At 53.1% G+C, this 19,497-nt stretch overlaps 2 protein-coding genes and 1 long non-coding RNA gene across 6 annotated transcripts in view; 2 read left to right on the forward strand and 1 right to left on the reverse strand.

The window, feature by feature from the left end:
- The window catches only part of DOCK3 (dedicator of cytokinesis 3), a 390,231-nt gene extending 377,525 nt beyond the window's left edge, over positions 1–12,706 (forward strand). For 3 of the 4 annotated variants that reach the window (XM_082414876.1, XM_082414875.1, XM_082414878.1), the window contains 5 exons: positions 4,131–4,249; positions 5,440–5,527; positions 9,395–9,517; positions 10,050–10,132; positions 10,970–12,706. In XM_082414876.1, the coding sequence (XP_082271002.1) occupies positions 4,131–4,249; positions 5,440–5,527; positions 9,395–9,517; positions 10,050–10,132; positions 10,970–11,479 (923 nt within the window). In that variant the 3' untranslated portion in view covers positions 11,480–12,706. The remainder of the gene's footprint in view (positions 1–4,130; positions 4,250–5,439; positions 5,528–9,394; positions 9,518–10,049; positions 10,133–10,969) is intronic. The other variant, XM_082414877.1, reaches the window with a different exon arrangement.
- Positions 12,707–12,845: 139 nt separating this feature from the next.
- Positions 12,846–14,801, reverse strand: LOC309638671. The gene is made up of 2 exons (XR_014251235.1): positions 14,598–14,801; positions 12,846–13,041 (listed from the first exon to the last, which is right to left on the reverse strand). It is a non-coding gene; the product is annotated as an uncharacterized lncRNA (long non-coding RNA).
- A 160-nt stretch (positions 14,802–14,961) lies between these two features.
- Positions 14,962–18,733, forward strand: MANF (mesencephalic astrocyte derived neurotrophic factor). Its single transcript, XM_082414908.1, is given in 6 exon segments — positions 14,962–14,997; positions 14,999–15,105; positions 15,107–15,198; positions 15,963–16,090; positions 16,883–17,024; positions 18,256–18,733. Coding segments are annotated over 6 exon segments (675 nt in total). The 5' UTR covers positions 14,962–14,976; the 3' UTR covers positions 18,441–18,733.
- The last annotated feature ends 764 nt before the right edge of the window (positions 18,734–19,497 follow it).

The raw sequence follows: 19,497 nt of genomic DNA on the forward strand, positions 1-19,497 counted from the left end.
AGCCAGCATTTGGAAGCAGGTATTTCTAGTGTTAAAGAAGAAAAATGATCCAACAAATGGGTGCATGTTGAAGATTTGTCAGTATGTGAGGGCTGCAAACATAGAGAAGCAACAGTGATTTGTGTTATAAAGAAGGTACATCAAAAGATGGTTTGGGGAATAAAAAGGAAGGAAACCCTGAGAAGTCAGCCATGACTTCTGTAGTGGAGGTTAGCATTTGCAGTGTCTTAAGGTAATGCTCCTGAATAGAGCTGCAGAAACAGATTTTGTAATCTAATCTGTTGTGTGGGTTTTTTCCTAACCTGAACACTCTCTAAGATATACTCAGCCATATCTAAGTCTTTAGCTGGGTATTCTTGCTGAAGTCAGATCTCTGAACCATGATTATTGATAAAAACAGAGGCAGCAAAGGATGGACATTTTAACTCACTTCCACTCTGACATTGCTCAGACACTTCCTCTAGGCAGTGCCTGGTACTCGGTGCCCTGAAGAGGACAAAGACGCCATCAGGGACCTCACAGGCTTTCTGGTACCACGTTTGTCCTTCCAGCTAACCATATACTAATCTATTCCCTCATCAAGCTTTTACGAGTGCTCAGTGAGAAGTCTGCATTGCTCTTACACCATCAGAGTTGAATAGAGAGAAGTTATGTTCTCCCTGTTTGGAAGTGATCCCTTTTTATTTCAAAAGGCTTGGTTATCAATTGCTGCATAATAAACCACCCACCAAAACTTAGTGGCTTAAAACCACAATTTATTATCATCTTGCGTGATTCTGTGGGTTAACAGGGCTCACTGAGCAATTCTCAGTTGCAGTCTCTCATGAGCTTGCAGTCAGATGTCACCGGGGGCTGGAATCATCTCAAGACTCAACTAGGCTGGACATCCAAGATGGCTCGCTCACGTGGCTGGCAGGTGATAATACCTGTCAGCTGGGAGCTCAGCTGGGGCTGTCAACCTGAGTCCCTACGTATGAACTCTCTCTGTAGCTTGAGCTTCTCACAGCATGCAACCGATTTTCCCCAGAGCATGCATTCCAAGACACCCAGTCAAAAGCTGCAAGACTTCTTATTACCCAGCTTTGGAAGTCCCAGAACATCCCTTTTGCCACATTCTGTTGGTTAATCAAGTCACTAAGGCCAACCCAAATACCAGGGTGTGGAATAAGACTGCACCCCATGATGTGAGGAGTGGCATGTGTTTTGGGAGGGAAGACATTGATGGTCGCCATCTCTGGAGGTAAGCTATCATGATGGTCAAACTCTAGAATATCATATAGTGAAAGGCTGATAGGAGCTCCCTCCCTTTCTGGAGTAGATATGAAGTATAAAAGTGAACAAAATGGTTAAACAGAACGGGGCCCAAAGCTGGGAATCATGATAAGAGCAGAGGCTATTAAGAAAGAGCAGGAAGTCACTTCTAGGCTACAGCATCCATGCAATCCTTGTGTAGGCCCATCTGGAGGAAACCATGGGCCCAACATGTGTCAGGCCCACATGTGAGAGAAGATACAGACTGTGACCTGGTGTCATAGAGGAAGACTGATATTTTTAGATAAATGTGGTAGGTGAAGTAGTAGATGCACTGGGGTCACCGAAGAAACAGAGCGGCCCACTCTGGGGTTTATGTCTGATGTTACGGATGAGGGGACGGCTTTCATGGAGAGTGTTCTGGAGAGTCCTTTGCATTGGAGTCACTTTCCCCACTCCCAGGAGTGGTCATGTCACCAATAGCCTTCCTTGCCGTGCCCATTGACACTCTGCTGTGGTTCTTGTTGCTTTGGAAACCTTCAAGTTGAATGGCCTGCAAGGCATAGTCTAAACTCTTGTACATCAGCAGCGCCCCCCTGGTGGTCAAAAGGCTGAGTGGGGCTAGGAAACATGGAGATTTTGATTGATCCTCCTTGAATAACTCAGTCATGCTGGGACTTAGCCCCCCTGGGGTTTACCAAACTACAACTGAAGTAGTTCAAAAGTCCTGTGACACAAAAGCCCTTGTGGTGTTTAAATGTTTTCATGAAAAGTAGCCATCACTCTCTCCTACCATGGAATTGGCTGCCCAGGGAAGACAACTGGGAAGGAAGGAAGATGATAGAGTTAGAAAATCTAGTGGTAGCACAGAGCACCCTTTTGTTTTCGCACCAGAGAGGCCTCCATAACATGGATACAAATCCTCAGCATAGCCCCTGGGGCCTGCAGGCTGCTGTCCCGCCATCCTAGCCCTGCAACATGTATCAGGATATTGAGTGCGCAGATCTGGGGTTGGCCTGGTGAGCCAGACTGTGAGCTCCGTGAGGTGAGGGACCATGGCCAAGCTAAGCAAGGCGGTACACCATGTTCCAACCACATGCCTGGTGCGGGATAGGTATTAGATATGAGTTTGATGTAACTGAGTTGGTATAAAGGGGCTGTGTCTCTGTGCACGCCAAGTTGGGGGTACCCCTGTCCAGAGATGTGGCCAGCAGGACCCAGGGAGTATTCAGAGTTTCTTGCTGGAAAGGCACTATAGAAACCAGTGGGATTAGGAGCCCTTTTCCTTTTGTCTATACACAGCCGTCTTTTTGAGATTGCCTCAGAGCATAAGTTCTAAAAGAAAATATTGATGTAAGTAAAAAAAAATCACCAAATAGTAGCAATTCAGGCCAAGTTTTTCAAAAAAGCATACTTTACTCATTCCCTTATCAATGAAGGATATTTTTATAACTAGGTCTTAGAGCCAGCCCTGAGGTTCTGTAAACAGTATCGCTCAGACCAGCTGTGGAAGAAGTTTACTTAAATAATAATTGCCTTACTTGTTTTTAATATACTGACTTTTTCAACATATTTAAGCCTCATCTTCTTGGACTAAAATGAGTACAAGAGGCATTTCTCAAGAACGCCTGGCTGCAGAAGACCTTTTTTAGTTGTACCCTGACAGTGCCTGGACGGCACACTCACAGGAAGGCCCAGAGACCCTGGTTTTCAGGGACACACAGCCTCCTGAGCTGCAGGTTGACCTCTCAGATGGAGCCTCACTAAGAAAACACCACAGAGAGGGGTTTCAACCACTTGAACCAGCCAGAGGCTGCCGAGCTGCCAGTGGGCAAGTAGGGGGCACTGGGGTCCAGGTGACCCTCCCACGAAGGGTCCAGAAGACCCCACTAGTTTGACATGGACATGCTGGTGTTTGGCACAATGAGTGATACACGTTTGGAGGGCCTTCTAAATTATATCTTCCCAAGGGAAGCCTGCAAGTTTATTCTCACTACTTCTGTGGAAGGTCCCCTTGAGGACCATTGGTTGACAGGTTCCTGGGCCCATAGCTGTGGCCTGCATCAATGGGGACTAAGCCACACCACATCTGGCCTCCATAACAGCCCCTCAGGCCAGAGGAGGTCTCACAAGAGAAGGGCATGAACCAAGTCAACTCAAGAGCCTGGGTTAAAGACCCACAAGTCCCAGACTAGCTCCATGACTCCCGAGTTCACTGAAGGGCAAGTCTTAGAAACCCTGGAGAGCCCCCTGTGTGCAGGGCCCTGGGCCCCCAGCCAGTGTGGCTGGGTCTGCAGTAGGATGGCCAGGAAGGCAGAGGCCAGGCACTGGAGGCTTGGAATCTGGGAAAAGGTGGTAGGGAGCCAGCTGGGAACAGGGCCAGTGGTGTCTGGAGAAGGTAAGTGTGTAGAAACAGTGTGTCAAGTAAGAACTGTGCTGCTGTGTTATCTGAGTGTGTCTGTTTCTGTGTGATGGCTCCATTGCAAGCTGGCCTGGGCCCATGCCTGGGCCCCCTGAGAGAGCTCAGCATCCAGGCCACACCCATCTCCCAAGAGTGCTGGATGCAGAGGGCCCCTAGGGCCCCAGCTCCAGTCCCCAGCTCTCCTCATGATCTGCCTCTGAGCATGGTGAGGGCGCTGTCGGCGAGTCTGCATTGCCCCAGGCTGTAGTATGTGTGCCTTGGCTGGGATGCCAGGTGCAGCCCCCGCCACCATCTAACCACCAGGCTCTGCTTCATTCCTCCTGTGCTTGCTGAGTTCATCCTCACCCCAACTGCAAGGGGACACCCATCCTGGTTCCTTGGCCCCAAGGATGCCTGCCCTCTGGGCCCTCCATTTGTGGCTTGTCATCTGTGCGTGATTGTTCTCACTTGGTTACAGGCTCTCCCTCTCTGCCAGATAAGTACCGCCATGCCCGGGAAATGATGTTGCTGCTGCCCACACACCGGGATCGCCCAAGCAGTGCCATGTATCCAGCAGCCATCCTGGAGAACGGACAGGTAATGGAGCCAGCCTACTGACTGCCCTCTGCTGCAAGTGTGTTGGCCTGGGCTTCCCTCGTTGCACTTGCTAGGCTTTCTGCATTGTCCTTCGTGCCTCCCTCATTCTGCCATAAGACCCTCAGAAGGCTGCTGGGCTCCTAGATGGGAACTGCAGTGAATGTGCGGACCAGCAGTCCAGATGGAATACAGCTGTGGGTAGAGTGGTGACAGGGTTGGAACCACCATTGTTTGTGTGGCTCTCTATCCTTCTGGCCAGCCTCCTCCTGGACTCCATCTATAAACAGTCTGGCAGAGAAAATTGGTTCTTTTCTGTCCCAAGAAGGCAGTGGTGGACGTGGGTCTAGAAAATGGCCTTCTTCCCTGTGTGTGTGAAGGACATCCTCACTGGGGCAAACTCTGCCTCTTTCATCCATCCATCCATCCATCCATCCACCCACCTGAAGCCCCTCTCTACCCGCTGGGACTACTCTCCACACCATTTGCACAGCTCTCCAAATATCCTATATGGGGCCCTTGAACAAGAAGCTGCAGGGATTAGCTCCTTCCCCTCCTGTCCAGTCTGCCCTGCCCTTCTGTCAGGGTCCATGAAAGTCACCTCCAAACAACTGTTACCTAGTCCCAGAGTGCCAGGACTTCCCAGCAGTACCTCCCTGTGCCTGGTCAGCCCTGCCAGGTGGAAGGAGCAGGTCTGCCTGGCCGCTGCCCATCAGAACAGTAGGTCCTGTCTGTGACTTTGGGCTTGAGTGCTTCCCTTTCCCTGCCCTCAGTGCTCACATGGGCCTGTGCCTGTGGGGCATCTCCAGGAGACTAAACCTGCCAGTGCTCAGGGGTGAAAGGGGTCCCTAAATCCTTTCTACCAGTGGGTCTCCTTGGCAGGACAGAAGGATACAGTTAGATACCCTCGGGTGCCTGTGTCCTTTTTCTTGGCCATGTACAGGACAACCTGGAGCCCAGGCAGACACTGGAGGGTGGACCCTCAAACACTGCACATGGCAGGACTCAGAGCCAGATAGCATGGATAGTTCTCCAGCTGGCCTGATGTTCTCAACACATCTCAAGCATGAGCTGTACCACTGCTTTGATTTTTCCATCTGATCCTGGAATATCCTGGCTCCTGTGGCCCACAACACTGCCCCCAAGGTGTAACTGGTTGTTTTCACTCTTTGATGTTTTTCTCCTTCCCTCAGCTGCCAAACTTCCAGCGGGCCCTGTTCCAGCAAGTGGTTGGAGCCTGCAAACCCTGCAGTGATCCCAATCTGTCTGTGGCTGAAAAAGGTATAATTCCCCTTCCCAGGTGGCCTTCTCCCATGTTTATCCCCATCCTGAGCGTCTGACTTTTGTCCCTAAGCACCAGCTGGCCAAGGCTGAGCCACACTCTAATGCCCAGGCCAGTCTATCTGTCCAGAGTCCTGACCAGTTCCTGTGTTCACTATTTAACCCACGTCTGGCTTGATGCTAAGGTTTGGATCCTGTTTGTTTGTATCTCTCCCTCCCCAGGGCCCACCCTCTGAGAAGCCCCAGCTGCCACCTGCCCTGAGCCCACCTTTATGAAAACTTGGGCTGCCGTATGCAAACGGTGGGCAGCCACTCCCCCGGGCTCCTCCCAACCAGCCCCAGAATTCAGCAGGCCCTGTGGCCCCTTTGGTCCCTCTCAACTTGGGCCCACGGGGACCTCTCCTTGTTGCTCAGAACAGGCCTGTGGCCAAGTCTGCCCCCAAGAATAATGGGAAGGACAGGCCATGGCAAAGTGAGTTTCCCAGAGACAGTCCTGTCCAAGGGACTTCAGTCCTGCTAGAGCCACTCTGGCCTGCAGCTACTGTGAGTCCATTTTTTACACATTGCAAGTCCAACAACTATACCATGAGACTAGGCAATAATTAGAACAGAGGCTGTTTATAGATAGTGGAGTTTTACCCTGTGTTCTGCTTCAGCAAGCTGAAGGAAGAACCAGACTTGAACCCATATGACCCCGGCCCAAACACGGAGACCTGAGTTCATTTAACATAGAACAATACCTGTGTGGGGACTATGCTAAGCCTACCTGCCACACAGAACCGTACCCATGTCAGCCCGCTCCCTGTAGGTTCCCCTCCCCTCTCCTCCATCTGTTGGAGTTTAGGGCACACTTAGTCCCCAGCAATACAACCTGCTGTCCCATCAGAACATGTCCCTCCAAAGCTGTTGTCATGTCATCATTGCACCTCTTCACCAAGTACTGTCTGCTGTTCCCACTGTCATTGTTCCTCCCTTGCTCATCATGGAGGATATGCCTCTCTGTCCTCTTTAAGGAGACCACGCACGGGGTCCATGACCTCAGTGCCTGGTAGGCATCGGCACCGGGTACTCAACCACAAAGGGCATGGAGATTCTGGCTGAAGATGCCTTCCTAGCCTCAAGGTTGCACATCCCCAAAACATGCGGCTTACCTGGACCCCTGCACCTGTGCCCCAAAACAGAGTGCCCTTTTGGCCTTGAGGGCCAGAATCCACAGTGGCTTCTCTTTACCTGAGTTGTGGAGCAATCTCAGATCTAGCCAAGAGCACAGATGGGCTCAGAGCTCAAGTGGGTGCTGGTGGCCAGACCAGGACCTTAATGCCAACCGGACCCAGAAGAGCTTCAGGCTTCAGACCAAGCTGCAGCAAGAAGCTGGATATGCCCACCACCCCCCAGGTGTGGGATGGAAAGAGGGTTGTCTCAGAACAAAGGCTGAGCCCAGAGCAAGCCCATTTAAACCACAAAGCCAGTGCTCAGTGGGTAGCAAACTAGACATTTGCCTAGGGGGAACACATAGGCCAGAGTAATAACTCCCTAAGTCTCTACCTGGATCCTCCAGGGCAGGAACTGTGCATACTTGTCACCATTCTCTTGTCATCGGGATCTTGAGTCCCATGAGAACTCCACTTCTCACTTACATGTGTTTGTCTTTGCCAGGTAGTGACTCCCAGACCAGGCAAGCCTGCCCTCGAGGCTGTGGGCTGTGCACAGGGGACTTCAGGCCAGTGGTGGCCCGTAACAGAGAGAGAGAGAAATGGCCAGGACACAGTGGGGATTGCCCCTCTTCTCCTAGGATAGGTCTGTGCATCTTAGATTTTCCACTAACCCCAACGCACTTGTGCTGTATGGCACAAGTTCACTGGTCTCAATGGTCACCAACAGCAGGCTACAGGGTGAGCTTGATGATTTCTGGTTCACACGGAGGGGCTCAGGCAGGTACCCTTTGTACACCATTGCAGCCTTGCCAGCTTTCTTCCCCTATAGCGTTCCTACCTGCAAGATCCTCTGGGCCCTTGTGGGTAAACTTTTGCAGTCCCACAGTTCTTCTGGGGTCTAGATGTGCACATGAGATCTTGGGCTGTCAGAGCCCCTTTGGGGAAGCTGCCCAGACCCACCTCCAAGCTTCTTATTCCGTGAGGTTTGGTGGCTTTTTATGGAGATGGAACTTCTCCTTTTCGGGAGAGGGAGGCTCAGTGCTGAGGACCAGGAAGCTCATGCTGCATCTTGAGGAAAGCCTACATGAGAATAGGCCTGTCCTGTTCTTAGGGTGGCTCAGGCTCTCTGAGGAGGCCTTCTGGTGGAATCCACCTGGTGTTCACCAGAGTCAGAATTCTTTCCTCCTTTCAGTGGACAGCTGAGTGTCTGTCTACCCAATCACTGCCACGCCCTCCCTTCTGCCACCAGCCGTCAGCCATCCCATGAGACTGAGCCACGCTCCTCAGAACTGAAGCTGTTGAGGTCGTTGAGTTCTACCCTGTGTTCTGCTGCAAGCCCACAGCAGTTCTGGACCAGTGAGGAGGACTAGGGTGGACATGACCCATCACCTTATCCCTGGACCACATGGGGCCCAGCCCCTCCTGGCCACATCCTCCTCAACGGCTAAGCTCCAGCTCCTTCCCTCCCAGAGCCTCTCAGGTCCCATTAGGCCCTGGCGTTCCCCACTCAGGACCTGGAGTGGGAAGAACCCAAACCCCAGCCTCGTCAGGCTCACTTTAGCTATGACTGCCTCAGAACAAAGCCAGTGGGTAGGCCGCTTCTCTCTCTAGGAGAGCCCAAAAGGGAATTGGTGCCTGTCTGGCTTTGTAAGAGAAAGGGCATATTTCTTGTCAGTGTTATTTGTTCTCCAGGAGGAGTTGGCCAGTAGCATTCACATGCCCCCCTTCTGCTCCTCGGACCCCAAGGTCCAGCCATTCCTTCTCTCCTCTCCCCTCCTACAAAGTCACGCACCCCAGCTGTGGCTGAAGGGCCAGTATTCTGGCACTGGACTTCTTCCTTACCATAGGTGGACACCCTGTGTTTCTCTTTGTCCAGGGCCCACTCTACCCTGCATCCATAGCATGTGGGTGCCAGGAACTGGGCCTCTCTACATGCCCCAAAGCACCCATGGGCTCCACAGCCCTCCCTCCTCTCTGGAAGCAGTGGTCCCTGCTGGACCTGGGCCATGACTCATGGGCTTTAGACTCTCCTCCAGCAGACACAGTGAATACCAGTCCTTACCTAGAAAACTCCTGTGCATCCCAAGCCCGGCCAGTGGGCACAGAAGCAACAGGGATGGGCAAAGCTTGTACGTACCACAGGCTCTTTGTGGGGCCAGCTTGGGGGCAGCTCCTGCCCACTCCCTGGCCGTGCACCAGCTGTGGATGGAGGCAGTCTCTGCTGCCCGCCCATCCTGCTCCCTGCTTTTCCCATTGGGCCAGGGCTATGGGAGAGCCCTGAATCCTGACCTTGCTAAGACTCTCCATAGGTGCGCGCTCACACTCTCTCTCTTTTTTTGCAGTCCCATCAGCCTGTTTGACTCTCCTCTTCTCACCTCTTCTGTTCTCTCTTCTCCTCCTGGCAAGTCCTGGAGGCTGCAGATGCTCACTCCTTGCTGCACTTTCTCTCCGCTTACCGTATCCTGAGTATTCTTCAGACATCAGTTCACTCTGTTGCCGTTCTCTTAAGTGGCTTCTGTCCTGACCATGGTCCCCTGTGGGCCACAGTGTCTTGCTTGGCCAGTGTTTTGTGTCTTAGGAGCTGGCGTGCCACTCCCACGTGTGCTGAGTACATAGTATGCACCTGCAGAAGCCATAGGCTGTAGGACAGGCTTCTCTCAGAGGGTGGCTCAAGAAGTAACCTCCCTTCATGCCATCTGTTTTCACCCTTCAGCGGTGCCAGCAGCCCCCAGCAGCTGGAGCCTGGATAGCGGAGCCCGAGAGGCCCAGCCCTTCCTGTCTGCCCACACGGGGTGCATCCTGGCCCCCCCAGTGCCTCCCCGAAGCCTGCTGCATGGTAAGAAGACCTCCAGCGGGTTCCCCAGATAGTCCCCAGTCTCAGATTCTACTCACAGGCAAGGGCAACAGCCCTCCAGGCTGAGAAGATGGGCTGACTCAGCCAAGGAAAAAACATCCCCACTGCAGGAAGGATCCTGCTGGGCTTGGGGGTCAGTGAGGTTTCCAAGCACAGTAGGTGAGCTCAGTGAGGCCTTTCCAACCATGGAGGCTGAAGACATCAGAACTGACCATGCCAAGCATGATACTCACCAGCCTGTCATCGCCAAGCAGTGGGCTGAGAGCTGCCACTGTCTGCGGTCTGTTGTTCCATGGGCTCTGATGCACTCGACCTTCTTGACCTCCTGTGTGGCATGGGTGTCTTTACTCCAGCAGCTTGTTTTGGAGAACTTCAGTGAAAAGAGAGGTTTTCCAGTGGCCTTCAATGCTGAGGGGTTGCAGGAGACTCACATCTGTCCAGTTGGCCCTGCAAGATATGCTGACTTGCAGCACAAGAAGGCCCAGCTGAGGCTCTGGTTCTGTTTCCTTTGCAGGTCATTACTCCCTACACTTTGACGCCTTCCACCACCCCCTGGGTGACACTCCCCCAGCCCTCCCAGCCCGGACCCTGCGCAAGGTAATGCACTAAGGTGACACCCCCACCAGGATGTGAGAGGAGTCATCTCAGCTGCTAGAATTACCCCTGAGACACCTGAGGTCTACCTCTCCTGCTTCTGTCCCTGAGAGCCCAGCCTGGCAGAAGCTCAGGGTGGCCAGAGCCACACTTGGGATGCAGATGACCAATGTGTCCTGCAGCAAATGTGATGGGGGCAGGGAAGTCAGAGGGTCCTGGAGACGGCAACACATGGTACCCAGAGTATGTGAGCAACGAGCAGTGAGAAGCCAGGGGGTTCCCTTCCAACACCCAACTTATCAACACACCACAGTTGAAGACGTAAAGAAACATTCCTGTGGTGGATCATAGAGCACTTTAAACTGGAGTCCACTCAAAGCAAGACGCATCAGATACCAGACCTTTATGAAAAACTTGTTAACTTTTCTGCAAATTGGAAAAGACTGTCACAGATTTTGGCAGCAGAATGCACTCATCTGGTCCATGGCCCACTAGGGTTCTTTCTACCCTCACCAACTGGCCTGATGACCCAGCCCTTCTGTCTGTACCCCAGAGCCACAGCCAGCAGCCTGGGACATGGCTTCAGGGGGCACAACTGCCCAGCAGCCAAGACAGGGCCACTTTTTAGCCATAGAAATGCAGGTGATTCTGGGGCTCCACTGGCTTGTTGGGGGCAGGGAAGAGCTAGGGGGTGACTGATGATGAAACAAGAAACATGCTGTTGATGAGGATTATTTTAAAGTTCATTAATAAGCAGACTCTTGGTCTTCTCTTCCCATGGTGGGCCAGCCAGCCTGTTTAGAAAGAGGGATTCTAACATTTCTACCTTTTCTTTTGCAGTCTCCTCTCCACCCTATCCCAGCCTCCCCCACAAGCCCCCAGTCGGGCCTGGATGGCAGCAACTCTACGCTGTCTGGCAGTGCCAGCAGCGGTGTGTCTTCCCTAAGCGAGAGTAACTTTGGGCACTCCTCGGAGGCCCCTCCTCGAACCGACACCATGGACTCCGTGCCGAGCCAGGCCTGGAATGCTGACGAAGATCTTGAGCCGCCCTACCTCCCCGTCCACTACAGCCTCTCTGAGTCCGCTGTCCTGGACTCCATCAAGGCCCAGCCGTGCCGAAGCCACTCAGCCCCGGGATGTGTCATCCCTCAGGACCCCATGGACCCACCTGCGCTGCCACCCAAGCCCTACCACCCCCGCCTGCCGGCCCTGGAGCACGACGAGGGTATGCTGCTGCGCGAGGAGGCTGAGAGGCCTCGGGGCCTGCATCGCAAGGCCTCGCTGCCTCCTGGGAGCACCAAGGAAGAGCAGGCTCGCATGGCCTGGGAGCACAGCCGAGGGGAACAATGAGGGGCAGGGAGGCAGCTGGGACACCACCCTCAGTGAGCAGCTTGCCCCACCACTCCAGGTCTGAAAAGCAAGTCCCCCCGCAGGGAGCCAGAGAGGCCTGGCACTCAGGAGAGGACCACCCCGAGTCTACATTTCTACTGCCGTGAACTCGTGTGTTGCCATGTACAGAGGCCACAGCAGCATGAAGGGTTGTGGCTTCTCTTTTTATTTCATTTTCTACATTCCATTTCTATGGGTTTTCCTTTTTCCTTTGTGGAGTAGATGCTTTCTTCCTCCTGCAGTTCCAGACCACGTGGAGCTATATGGAGATATTGCACAGACAGAATCGATTGCTTTGCAGGGCCCCGGGGGGTAGGAGCCCAGGCCCTCCCTCCAGGGAAGAGATGCACAGAAGAATGGAAATTGCGCTAGGGACCTCTTCCTTTGCTGTGTGGACAGAAGAGCTCACGATTGTATTCAGGGATTGCAAGGACCACGTGGACTACGTCACCAGTGGACAAGGGGGCTACAAGCCATTTTGCACAAATGTCTGCCCACCTGCTCCCTCTTCCATCCAGGAGTGTGCAACTGAGAGGCTGGCTAGACCAAACTGCCAGCTCAGGCATGTCACCTGGCCTAACTGCATGCCCAGGGCATACTGCCAGGCTTCCATGGGCCAGCCCTGCCTCCTATTCTACCTTGGGTTTTTCCCTCCATCGTTTTTATTTCTGACCCTTTGCCCCTCTCCACTCTTAATACACCCCATGCCCTGCAGAAGCCCCCTTGGTGCATGGATCTGCAGTGGTTATCTCCTACCCTCTGGAGTTTGAGTGGGGGTGTAGCGCCAGAGGGACTACCCTCTCCACCTTCCTCCCCAGGGCCCGGGCAGCCACGTGTTGAGAAACAAGCTGATACAGGAGTGAGGCTGGGGTGTGGCAGGGGCCGGAAATCCTCTAAACTTTCAGAAGTGGCCAGAGTGCCTGTCATCAGCTCCTGAATCAGGGATTTTCAGCACTACCTCCAAGCAGTGGGGTTGGCTGCCCAGCCAGGCTTCTAAGGCCGGAGGACTCATGGTCAGGTTCAGCAAGCTCCTGGGTAAAAAGGGTGGGAGGGAGCTTCTCCTCTTAGAAGCAGAGAGCCACGCAGGTTGAATTATCCTCTCCCGGTAGCCAAGTGCAGGGCCTCAGCTCCAGGCCCGTGGGGACCACCACTCAGGGTTCAGGGTGGGCAGGAGGGCAGTTTCTCCAGCCTCCCCAGTCTGTTGGGCAGAAGGCAGTGGTGTCTTTATAGGAAACTCTTTCAGGTCAGGGCACCGATTTTCCTCTTGGTTTATTATTTGGGGGAATAGGGTGGGGTGGTAATAATATTTTACCAGGGTGCTTCTAAGTTACTTTAAAAAAGTCTATGAAACATTTATTTGCTTGCATTCACAACTTTGATGGTCCCAAGGCTGCCTTCTCCTTGTTGAGCAGGTGTGTCCTCCCCTAGTTCCTCTTCTGCTGGCCCATCTGACCTCCATGGTTAGGGTGTTTTTCACTTGTAAACAAATGCCAGGTTGTTTAATAGGAATGCCAGCAAGTAACCTATGAGGAAAGATGGGGGGCCGCATTAGCTTCAGGGCGTCTGGGAGTGTTTATCACCGTTGTGGGTCCTTTCTGATACTTCGAGGGCGACTCCAAGCAGAGTGGGTCAGTCCTGGCAGGCCTGGACCATCTGGTGTTCACAAGTGTGACCATCGGAGACTAGCTTTGGATTTCTTAGGTAGGAGGGCATATTTAGGTTTTAGGGCACTTCTGAACCTCAATCCCTGGACAAGGCAGTCCTCACATAAGAACATCTACCTTCTCCACCTGGTGGCATGGGAGGGTAGAGAGTGGAATGTGGGTTCATTTGGCCTTGCCTTATACAGGGTGAGCCCGGTTTGTTTTCCCTCTCCCTCTCCATTTTCCCTAATTCGATGAAAAGGACATAATCCAAATTCCTTTCATTGGAGAATCAGCCAGTCTGAAGGTAAGTAGGACGCAAGAGATGAGAATCCTCTGAAAAGATTGTGAAATACTGATTTTCATTCTTTCAAGCTTATTTGTAAATACCTATTTGAATGCTGTGTATTTGTACAGGAATTTGAGCAAAAAATGTATAGAGTGTGATGTCCAATTGGTATTCAGCCCTATAAATGTGTTTTTAACCTCTGGCATTCTGTGCTTATTTAAAATAAGAAAACTTCTAACCATTTCTTTTGTGTATTTATGTTTAAAATAAGAAGTGACTTAAAAATGGTCTTACCTGTACCAGAAAGCAAAGTTAAAGAAAAAAAAAATTTGTACTGGTGTCCCAAAAGGTATTTTACTGTATATATTGTGGTAGCATGTTCTAAATCCAACAAGTAATGTGAATTTTAAATGTAAATATCTGCCACTTTATTTCCCCCCTTTCCCCACTCCTTTGACTGCTGTGATGTGAATTAAAGATGAATACCTGATACTGACCCACTGAATTCACTGAATTGGGAGCAGCGCAAGTGCCCCTCGCCAACCCTTGTCGCTGGGCTCCAAGCCCTTTTAGCTCCATAGAAATCTCCTTTCTGCCCTGAGCGCAGAGCCAACCTTTCCCACGTCCTGCCTTCAAAGACAGGGAGCCAAGCCCTGCCTGCCCTGGAAATGAGGGCAGCCAAGGGCCCTGAGCGCTCAGTGGGAAGCAGCAGGCGGCGTGCCAGCCACCTCGGCCAGGCTTCCGAGGCTTGTGAGGAAAGGGGGGCACCTCTTCCCAGCGTGCGGGACAAGCCTCCAAACCCCCGACCTCCCCACTCTGAGGCGGGATGCTTCTGATCCCAAAGCCACGCAACCAACCCTGGCCCGGGTGCCTCTCTGAGCTCTGGGAAGGCAGCCCGGAGGAGAGCCCTTCCTACGGGCGCCCCTCCAGCCCAGAGTCTGTCCACCCCGGCCCGGGTACCCCTGACGGCCCGCGCGAGGCGGGCTCCGGCTACCCGGGGCTCAAGCGGGTGGGCGCCTGAGCTGCTGGGGCAATTCGGACGTGGTCCGCCGGCCTCGCAGGCGCCAGAGCCTCCGCAGGGGCTCCCCAAAGTCTGGTCCCCCCGCCTACGTGATCCTTTAAAAAAAGGTAAAAGGAAAAAAACAACCTCTTCGGAGCCTCGCCTGCCGCCGCCCGCCGTCCCTGCCTTGTTGGGTTGCGGCTGGCCCCAGAGCCCCTGACCTGCGCCACGATTCGGGGCCTGGGCGGGGAGGTCCGTGGGTTTTTCGGGCCGACTTGGGGCCCAGAACAGGGGGTACGCAGACCAACCCTACTTCAGCTTGCAGCGCTCCGCCTCAGCCACTGCCGGGGCACCTACCCAAGATGGCGGCCGAGCCGCTTCCGCCGCCTTCACGGCCGCTTCCTGCCGGCCGCCCTGGTTCAATCAGCGGCCGACAACTGTCTAGGGCCGAGGGCGGGCGACGCCACCAGCCAATGGGGAAGGGCAGCGTGGAGCCGCCCGTCTGGGCTCCGAGGCGCGTGGACCAATGGGAACATGGCGTGTGGGAGGGCGCGGAGGGCACCCGCCAATGGGGAGCCACGGCGCGCGGCCTGGACCTGGAGGAAGCGCTGCTCTGCGGGCGCGGTTTAGTCGGGCGGCGGCGGCGGCGGTGGGTAGAGGAGGATGTGGGCCACGCATGGGCTGGCGGTGGCGCTGGCTCTGAGCGTGCTGCCGGGCAGCCGGGCGCTGCGGCCGGGTGACTGCGAAGGTGCTGCGGGGTTGGGGGTCTGTGCGCTGTGGCCCACTTGGCGGCGGCGCCGCCAAACCTAACCAAACCACTGAGCGGCCCAGTGTCAGGGGCTGATACGGGCGGGGGCGGCGGGGGCGGCCGGCCCCAGCGGGGTCCGCCAGAGGAGCGGCCGACGCCGGGCCTAGAAAACATTTCCTGGGCCTACAAAACATTGGTCCGACGAGAAGAAGTTGGGACTAGATCGTGCAGAAAACTTGGCCTGAAATTGGGATAACGCTGGAGTTTTGGTCCTTTCCCATCACTGGGCAGAGGCTCCCGGCAGCGGCCCTGGCCGGGGTGGGGAGTCCTGAGGGCCGGCCGTGGGCACCGCGCCTTGTCTGATGGGGTTGCGAAGCCGCACCTCGGAGTTCGGTGTTGTATTTGGGAATGAGCAGCATTTGGATCGCTTTTTTCTTCGGCCTCCAGTTTGTCCATTTATGAGGTCACAGTGAGTCCATCTGAAGGACACGTGTTCAGTCTCGGCTTAAACTTTATGGAAAAAGCAGGGAGGAGCCGTTTGTTGGTCATTGGGTGATGCTCGTTCCCCGTATGCCCCGGGTGAACCAGGGGACCCAGCAACCCGAAGCGCGGTTCTGTCTACCTGTGGGCACCTGAAAAAATCGGTGATGGAAAAACTCACCTTTCTCCGTGTCTCCTATTAAAATTGCTGACGGAGTTCCCTCCTGGTGAATTGCGGTGCAACTTGGTGATTGCTGAGCATCTCCCTTCCCTCTCTTTTCCAGTTTGTGTTTCTTATCTGGGAAGATTTTACCAGGACCTCAAAGACAGAGGTGTCACATTCTCACCAGCCTCTATTGAAAAAGAACTTATAAAGTTCTGCCGTGAAGCAAGAGGCAAAGAGAATCGGTTGGTGAGTAGCTGTCTGATCCTCCCCAAGCTGGCCCTGGCCAGTGTTTAACCCTCTGCTTCACAGGCCTCTCAGTAAAAGGCCCTGCCCACTTGTCTATTCAGGAGGCCAGATGTTCTGTTAGTTAACTAATGTGGGACTGAAGGGCTTTCTTTGTTCTGCAGTTGTGATGTTACCCTCTTAGTACTGATTAAGCATCTACTGTGTGCTGGGCTCTGGAAATATCAGGGGAGAGCAATGACAGGCAAATGATGCAGTGGGATGGGTGTCATGCAGAAGATGGACCAGGATGGAATGAGTGGGTGCTGATTTAGACAGTAGTCAAGAATTCTTCTGAGAAAGGGTCATCATTGTGAAGGGGGAAGAGCATCCCAGGCAGAGGGAATAGCCAGTGTGAATGCCCAGAGGCCAGAGCAATCTTGGCATGTGTGAGGGCAATAGAAGATTACAAAGTGTGCCCAGGATAGGCCAAGGCTGAATTGAGGACAAGAGCCCTAATGAAACGATGGCTTTTGTAGCTTTAACTTCCCTGGCAGTCTCTGGTTTGTCTGTCTTTCTGTTTAAAGGTTTGAACCGTGGTGACTTTTAAATTCATCTGGTGGCTGTCAGCTCTGGGACCAAGCGTGTATTAAGAGCCTTGGGTTTACACTGACTGAATCTGACTGCCAATACAGGCGGGGCATGGGAAAATGAGGCCCTGGCAGAGAAAGAAGATGTTTTCAGATGTCAATATGCTTTGGAGGAGACAGCTCTCAAGTGGCACCTTCTGAAGGCCATTGTCCTTTCTTGCTGCAGTGCTACTACATTGGGGCCACAGATGATGCAGCCACCAAGATCATCAACGAGGTGTCGAAGCCCCTGGCCCACCACATCCCTGTGGAGAAGATCTGTGAGAAGCTCAAGAAGAAGGACAGTCAGATCTGTGAGCTAAAATACGGTGAGTGTGGCCTTATTTAACCGACACCGAACACCCTCTTTGCTCAGGCATTAATGAAGTTTACTTTCTAGCTGGGGAAGGCACGTGATAAACTAGAGCCTCCACGAGTGAGTTACACAGCATGGTTGGTGGTGTTAAATGGTGGGGGGGGGGGGGCAGCGCAGTGCACAGACTCACCTTGCATCATGGTGGGTGGAGGTCAGAATAGGCCTCATCGAGGAGGTGACATTTCAGCAAACTTTGAAGGAGGTGGGGGATTAGCCAAGGGCATAACTAATGGAGGAGCATTTCAGGCAGAGGAAACAGGCAGTGCAAAGGCAGCCAGTGGCATGACAGATGGGTGGGCAGGTCACAGAGGGCCTTGCAAGTTGGTGAATATTTGGCTTTTAGTCTGAGGGAGGATGAGAATGTTGGTTTTCGGCCAGAGAAGGGATGTAGTCTGACTTGCCTTTAACAGGCTTGTCCTGACTGCAAGCCCTGAAGGCCCAGCGATCTTTATTATTTTGAAAAGAATGGCTGTGTCCCAACAAGAAGGCCCAAGATTATGGGCGCACAGCATCTCTTGCTGAATAAGTCTCTGGTGGGAAAAACAGTTCAGGTCTTCAGAAGGAGTCAGGGCCAGGAATCATTGTCCTCTTCTGTAAAATTTAAACAGCACCAACATATTTTATTGTGAATTGAGTGTCCAAGGGCTGTGTTCGCCCACTTGTGTCAAGGATAACTGGTCTTCTGAGAGTGATCCTGGTTCAGTCCTGATGACTCAGGGTCTCTCTGTGGGCACAAGTGGTCATGGAAGAGTAAGCTCCTAACTCAAGGGCCCGACCAGGGTCTGTGTTGGGCAATTGAGGCTAGGGGATCTATCAGCTCTGTCACCCTGGAGCTCTTATTCTACAGTGGTGTGGGCTGCACTGTGACTATTTAAGAGGCACTTGGAGTGGGGAGCCACATTCCTCCTATAAGGTTCCTCCTGTAAGGACCACATGGCCTCCATCCCTGTCCCTGGTGACACTGCATGTCTGTGGTGGACATTGCCAGCATGAGACCCACCTTCCTAGTGAAGGGGCCTGGGCTAGTTCCCCCTCTTGGGGGCAGTGGGCACTGACACACCTGCATGTGTCTCTCTCCCTGCAGTCAGTAGGGCTGCTTGTTTTAAGGGATGGTTTGGATGTGCGGGACTATTGGGGTCCGCTCTTCCTCCCACCCAGCTGGTTATTCTCCCTGCTCTCTCCAGACAAGCAGATCGACCTGAGCACAGTGGACCTGAAGAAGCTTCGAGTTAAAGAGCTAAAGAAGATCCTGGACGACTGGGGAGAGACGTGCAAAGGCTGTGCAGAAAAGTCTGACTACATCCGGAAGATTAATGAACTGATGCCTAAATACGCCCCCAAGGCAGCCAGTTCACGGACTGATTTGTAGTCTACCCGATGCCTGCTGCACCTGAGGGGAAAAACACTTCGTCTGTGTCTGTCCCAAACAGCCTTTTTGTAATTTATTTTTTAGGCAGGCTCCTGACAAAGTCAGGCTTGAAGCCTGGAGCTTTCCTGATGATGCTGGGTCCACAGCGCCCCCTTGGGGGGGATTCACTTTGTTCTGTTGCCGATTTACTCTAGGACTTCAAAGTATGTCTGAGATTTTTTTATTAAAGGAAGAAAATTTCTAGCTGTCCTTGAAGAATTAAAGTGAATACTGAAATTGGGTTTTAACCGTAATGAAGATTTCACCGGTTTATGCTTTCCAGTTTATAAAGTTTTCAGGTATATTCACATTTGTCCCCCGACCACCAGTCAGTGCTGGAGACGCCAGGGGGACTGAGGCACGTGGGGTTGTGTAGGACCGGAGGGTCTCTCAAGGAGAATGTTGGGCTTGATACCCCCAGCCCACAGGGACTGTCTTACCCATATGAGAGGGGCTGACATGGGACTTGGCTGTGAGCAGGACTGAGGTTTAGTGCACTTTTCTGTGACGATGACTTCAATAACTGCATATGTTCAGTACTGTCACATTTCTAAAGATGCTGATGGCCTGGCTACCTCCACCAATCACTGTCCAGATCAGGCCATCTACTTGCTCATCTGAGTTTGTGGTCTAGTGTCAGTCCTAAGTCTCTGGTGCCTAATTGGGATTTTGCAAGACTGGCAGGAGTTGGTTTGTACAAAGAGCCGATGAGAGGCTGCCTTTTGCCTTTGTTTACCCAAGATAAGCCAAACAGTTGAGGTCCCGAGAGCATGTCCCTGGAGTCTGGTTTTTTAGTTGCTCTCTTTGGGGTTGGTGCTTGGGAAACCAAGTTACCAGCATGAACTGTGACTCAGTGGAGACACCTGTGCTCCTCATGCCCGCAGAGACCACCTGAAGGGAAGGACTAAGAAGCAGTGCTTTCCAAGGAATTGCTCTGACTTTGGGTCACATCATTTGTGCAGTCCCTAAATTTAGTTTGCCTACGTAAAGGGCCCTCTCAGCTTGCTGTGGGGTCCAC

Source organism: Balaenoptera physalus, assembly GCF_965194825.1.
Source record: "Balaenoptera physalus genome assembly, chromosome: 11".
Taxonomy (NCBI): Eukaryota; Metazoa; Chordata; class Mammalia; order Artiodactyla; family Balaenopteridae; genus Balaenoptera; species Balaenoptera physalus.